This window comes from Chenopodium quinoa, unplaced genomic scaffold (genome assembly GCF_001683475.1).
Source record: "Chenopodium quinoa cultivar QQ74 unplaced genomic scaffold, ASM168347v1, whole genome shotgun sequence".
Taxonomy (NCBI): domain Eukaryota; kingdom Viridiplantae; phylum Streptophyta; class Magnoliopsida; order Caryophyllales; family Amaranthaceae; genus Chenopodium; species Chenopodium quinoa.
In genome coordinates this window covers 41,182-47,243 of record NW_018742318.1, presented here as the reverse complement: position 1 = coordinate 47,243, position 6,062 = coordinate 41,182, and the positions used below count along the sequence as shown (strand labels likewise).

The 6,062-nt window shown below is 35.9% G+C and overlaps 1 protein-coding gene across 2 annotated transcripts in view; it reads right to left on the bottom strand.

Annotated features, from left to right (window-relative positions):
* Positions 1-262: 262 nt before the first annotated feature.
* The window catches only part of LOC110688962 (26S proteasome non-ATPase regulatory subunit 14 homolog), an 8,823-nt gene continuing 3,023 nt past the window's right edge, over positions 263-6,062 (bottom strand). Inside the window, exons 1-6 of one of the 2 annotated variants that reach the window (XM_021865710.1) lie at positions 5,457-5,702; positions 5,207-5,384; positions 2,785-2,866; positions 2,085-2,261; positions 1,832-1,999; positions 263-626 (exon numbers count right to left, since the gene is read on the bottom strand). In XM_021865710.1, the coding sequence (XP_021721402.1) occupies positions 435-626; positions 1,832-1,999; positions 2,085-2,261; positions 2,785-2,866; positions 5,207-5,384; positions 5,457-5,589 (930 nt within the window). In that variant the 5' untranslated portion in view covers positions 5,590-5,702 and the 3' untranslated portion in view covers positions 263-434. Of the gene's footprint in view, positions 627-1,831; positions 2,000-2,084; positions 2,262-2,784; positions 2,867-5,206; positions 5,385-5,456; positions 5,703-6,062 lie in introns of those variants that run through there. The other variant, XM_021865716.1, reaches the window with a different exon arrangement.

Below are 6,062 nucleotides of genomic sequence, written 5' to 3'. Positions count from 1 at the left end.
TGATCTTGAACTCAGGACGAACATGAACTAGAGTCCATATCCAAGTTCAACTTTTCAGAGTCAGCTTAATTTCAGCCTCGGATTCTGATTATACTTTAACGAATCAGACTATTTCCTTCAAATCGAGTTGGATTCAAGTCGAACTTGTTGCCTTCCATCGTTATTGGCCATAGAGATTATTAGACTGTGTTAGGTTTCCTCAATAACGTACTCATTTGAAAAGGAAAAAAAAAAGTACGCATTTAAAAATCATGCAGATGGCTTGTAGGCAACAAAACACAAGGATTAGCAAAATAGTCATAGAAACCAACACAATATTTCCATGTTCTGACTCACTGTAATATTGTGAAATTAAAATCATAATGCCCTGGTGTAGATCAGTGATTGCAGAAGTTGAAGAGAAAAAACTAGAAATTGTCCATGACGGCAGAACTTCAGAATACAACAGTGTCTAGCATAGTACCCAATGTCTGAACTATGTTAGAGGACATCAAGTTCGAGACATGTTCTTCAAGATGCTTCTTTGCATCTTGTCTTCCCACATTAGCAATTGCAAGCTTCTCTGGGGACAACTCATCCTCCTCTTGAACAGCCTTGTTGTATTTTATCGCAAGATTCAGCATTTCCTGCAAAATTTGGAATGTCAGTAAACACATTTTTAGAATTCCTCGCACAGATTATGTCATAATATTAGTGTAGCAAGAACAAAATGCTTGTGAAAACTTGGACAAGTGAGAAATTCCCAATCCTGAATCCACCTTTTTATTTCTTTTTTTATTAAACCACACAATTCTCAATCAAGTTAAATCTTGCTATTCAATATATGGTTGGTTGAGGTTTCCAAACCACATTCTAATTTAAGCTCACTAAATGCCAACCCATGGTTGAACCCTACTGAATACTGATACCTAAGAGATTGGAGGTGATATGCAAGAATCCCCTATCAAAAAATTTCTGCACTAAACTTCAGAATATAACTGTCACATTTTAAAACCAACTAGTTCCTACTTTTATTGTTTCATTCATCAATATAAAGCTACATTTTGAAACATTCTTTAAATTTATAGTGATCTACTGTATTAGGTTAGCTTAAGGGTAATATGATGATAAATATTACACTAATTTATGACCTCAAGGTAATATCACTAATATGATGATAAATACTACTCCGTACAATCAGCAGTCAATTTAGAATGGTGAACAACTACAGGCCACACTAGATGAACTAAAAGGTAATGCTACTACCACAAATATCTAATAGGAATTCGGATATGTAAGGTGGGATTCAACAAAAAAAATCCTAACTCATTGTCCTGTTAACGGAACAAACAATTCATTCTCTAACATCTTTGAATTTTTTGTTTTTCTTTCTTATTTTTCTTTCTCGAACAAGTCATTTGACTTCTCCAGTAAGCTTCCACTTTGATGGGCATGATAATATTATCTATTAGCCAGTTCAACTCTTGTAAGCTTTACTTTGATAAGGCATAAATAGCATCAGTTACACCATGTTTGGATTTAGACTGAGAAATGAAGGAAATTGTCATCCCTTGTTTGGATAGCATATGGAAAGAGGAAAGAGGAGAAAATTTGGAATGACCCATTTTCCTTCCCCTTTAATAAACCAAATCCTTTCAATATTGAAAAGATTTGGAAAGATCTAAGCTCACTCTCTCCTCTCTCCTTCCTTTCCTTTCCCTTCTTTAAACTCTTCTCCCTTCCCTTTCCCTTCATAATTTATATCCAACCATAGTGTTATGGATAACTTATAAATGGTAAAGCTTGATATTGAGCAATTGCTACAAATCTTAAATTCAAAATTCCTACATACCTGGACAGTCTGTTCGTTGGTCTTAGAATGAGAATCAAATCTCTTAAGTGTCAATCCATCAGTCCATTTCTTTTTGTGAAGGTTCAGTAACATCTTCTCTTCAAGTTCGTTCTTCCTGTAGTTGATGGCTATGGAATAGTAATGTCTGTTCAGCCCATGTATCAATGCCTGGAAAGGACATATCAATCAGAGAGAGAACTATAATTGTCAAATGCAAATATGAGTATCCATACAAAATCCAGTCCTCACTAACCTGGATAGAGGGTTTATTAAGATGCCCAAGGTTGGATGTTGTCTGGCGAGGCTCTTGACCAAGCATCATGGTCTGTGGGTTGATTAAACGAAAGGCATCAATAACAACCTTCCCCTTGACACTCTGTATAGGATCCACCACTACGGCAACAGCTCTTTGATTTAAAGCTTCAAAACTCTGCAGTCATTAAGCAAAAGTTAACAGAGTTTATTGAAAACTAGCCTTCTTATTGTTAATGAGATAGTTACAGATAAAGCACATACTAGAAAGCAGAGTTGATACAACTATTTTATTCTTTGAATGGATTATTGACAAATGTCGACAGTAAATAAAGTTGTCAGAACTCAGAAGACTAACAAAACATAAAAGACACATATGTATATGCAGATTGGAGATTAGAGGGGGGGCACTACTTAGATCCACCATGGTCCAGTCTAATTGGGTCATAGTCACCCAACAATCAACACTAGCAGCACCAAAAATGGAGGAGAATCATGGAAATGTTCAAATTACTATCCCATGCATTGACAAATTCATCCCAAGCCCATAAATGTGTAACACTACCAACATCCAAAACAAATGACTAGCTCCTTATAACTGCTGGAAAATTACAAAGACTGGACCACGCTCAGAGGACATGTAGAGAAAGCCAATGACTAGCAGCAAATAACCAATAAAGCTAAAACAAAATTATTCAGACCTGTTGAGTGTTGATATCTACTCCAGAAAGCCAGCAACCAAATCCAGGATGCGAGTGGTACCATCCAACAACCATCTCTGGCCTGTAAAATGAAGAAAAAATATTTAACGCAGCTGATTCACAGAAAGAATGAATAGCATACAGTGTCAAAAAAAAATTAATTAAATAAAATTGAATACAGTAGCACAGAACATAAACTGAAAAACACCACTTTCCCAATTATATCAATGCTGTAATGTAATAAAGATATATATATCAAACAAATAACCCACCGAATAAAAGGAAAACAGGAACCCCAAAGGTAAGGCCCATAAGGTTAATATCATGAGTTGAATTATTATCAAGTGATTTATGGGGTATAGTTTTAGTGGTAACCCTGAGATTTGATGATTTAATTCAACCATCAAATTCCATTTGTGCTCTTGAACCACCAACGATGAGAGAACACTGGTGAGAAAAGAACTGTGGTGGTGCAAGATAAAGGCAACTGCTATGGAATAATGATGGTGGTGGGAGAATAATGAGGGAGGCAAGAGAATCAGTGAGAGAAGATGGTGCCACAAGAATGTTTGGAATTAACCTACAAGAGAGAATGTCTTTTCCTTTTTTTTGGTGGTGGTGGTGGGGGGGTTATTGCCCAAATGTGTAAAAAAGTATGAGCCCAAAAAATTAACCTCATTCCAGGTGTTTCATTTAGGTCAATAACAATTACCTAAGCGAGCCCTACTCCAAGCATACCCATAAAAGGTATGGTATGAACACTCCGATCTAGATGATAGGGAAAAACTAACACAATATAATAGCAAAACGTAATGGTGTGCATTGTGATTCAATAATATATGAAGTATCAATTCATTCCAAAGCACTAGAACACTATAAGGTGGTATCAATTCTTTAACCTTGGTCAAAGTGAAGGAGAAGACATTTCTTTAATCTTGGTCAAAGTGAAGGAGAAGACATTTCACCAGGAATGCAATAGCTAAAGGATTGCTTCAAGTTTTTTTTTTTTGGGGGGGGCGATTAGTCACCAATTAGATAATTGAAACAATGAACCAGAAAATGTTTTTTAAAAAAAAAAAGAAAAGAAAAGAAAAAAGAAAAAAAAAAAGAGCCAGGGGGTAATAGCAGGTAATTAACTCTTAAACTAACCCATGTCTTGCTAAAAAAAATAGAAGAATAGCCAAGTTTGACTTGTAAGAGAGATAAATAGTTAAAAATCAACAAGAAGCACAGCCAGACGCCACTACTATCTCTCTTCACCTTTTCCCTTTACTTCATGACAAAATACTTTGAAATGCTTCAAAAAAAATGAGAACACCATAATGAAATCTAGAAAGACGGAACACAATTTATGATTTCTCAAAAGCACAAACAAATATAATACATGAATAAAAGTAATATATATAACGAGTAGGTTACAACAATCACCAATTAAAACCTATCATACATGATTTTTGCTTAAACAGTAAAGGCGAATTGACCCACACCGAGAATAGATAAATCTAGCATAAATAGAACAAAAACTTTGAGCACCTCAAATTCACATTTACAGGATGAACAACATATTAAAATATCCATGATACAGCAGGTAACAGCAGAACAATCCACAAAATTTAGAAATATTTTAGACAAGCAGAAAGTTAACAAAAAGAACGGCTAATCTATCAGCAGATTAATCGACCAGAGAATATGATCCAAATTTTGTCAAAATATGAGGCTGGGACAATAGTACTTGCTACAAGGACTTCTAATTAACACAACCATACAAAGGTTTGAATTCTTTGACAATCATGCTGAGCTAAAACCTTCTGAAAACATTCCAAGTAGCTTGAACATGATTCGACAATAATCCAAGATCAAAGAACTAGGCGTAAAAAGATATTGAGGCAATGCCATACCAATCATACTATACTCTTTCTAGCTTAAAATTCTTAGCGAAATGCCAAAATCATATTCCATGAACCTAATAGAACACCTACTTGAGAAAATGAAAATGAACAACATTCTGCCCTTTCAACCTTCAGTTTTGCATTCTCAATCATCTTCAAGAAGGGGTCTTCATAATTTTTTCCCCACCTCAAAACTCAAAACCATAGAAAGACCACAGAGATTGCATAAAATCCAAATTTATAGAATTCACGTCCTTGTTGACATAAAATGCGAGCCACACTCCTACAGCCTTGTTTTATGTACCTTAAACGTCTTCATCACAAATAAATTCTAAGTTTATATCAATTTCAATATATACAAGTTTGAATTGATTCGAAACAAGTCTACTAATTTCAAAACCCCAATTCTTTCAATAAGACTACTGTTGATAGAATTAAAAAGCTGATCCACTAAATCTAAATTACATTTACAAAAATCTAGCACAATACAAGACAAAACCCTAAAAAATCAAAACAAAAAATGAAAAGAATACCTTCCAGTTTGCTTAAGCATATCAAGCATGTTAGTCTGGAAAACATGGTCAACAGCTTCAACACTAACACCAGTACCACTCTGCGGCATAGCGAAAACATCAACAACCCTAACAGTATACTCATCCACAAATTCACCCAACATCAATCCCATAACTTCCATAGGAACACCAGCTCTACCTACAAATCCAATTCAAAATTTAAAATCCAATTCACAAAATCCCAAATAAAAATTAGGGTTTATGAAATCACCATGTTTGAGCATCTTAAGGAGAGCAAGGGAGGAGATGTAGACTTGTTCGGAGGTGTCAAGGGTTGGAGAATCGGGAGGTGGGTGGCCGAGTGCTCCTCCGGCGCCGGCAAACATTCTGGTGAGTCTGTCCATCGTATCTTCTCTCTTTCTCTCTGGTTTACTGGAAATCAGGAGGTGGATGTGTTTCGATTTGTTTTTTAGAGAGGAGAAGTGAGAGATCGGAATCGTGTTTTCTTTTTGTGCACGAAACTGAATACAGATGGTAATTAGGATGGCAACGGGTCGGATTTGAAGCGGATTATGCTAAATTCGACTCTGACCCGATAGGAAGTCGGAGGTTAAATCCGAAATCCGACTCCGACTCCGACTTTTATATCCGACCTCCGACTCCGATTTTTTTTTTCATTATTCAATATACTTTGAGATATTGGGCTATTTGGGCCTTTACAACCCACACCCAATGCCACCATGATCCACACAAAAAAATCACTATCTATTGGAGTCGGAGTCGGATAATCCGTTAAAGTCGGACATTTTTCGGAGTACGATTTTTTTCTCGGATTTTTTGTAGGATCCGACTCCGACCCTCCTCCGACTCGGAGTCG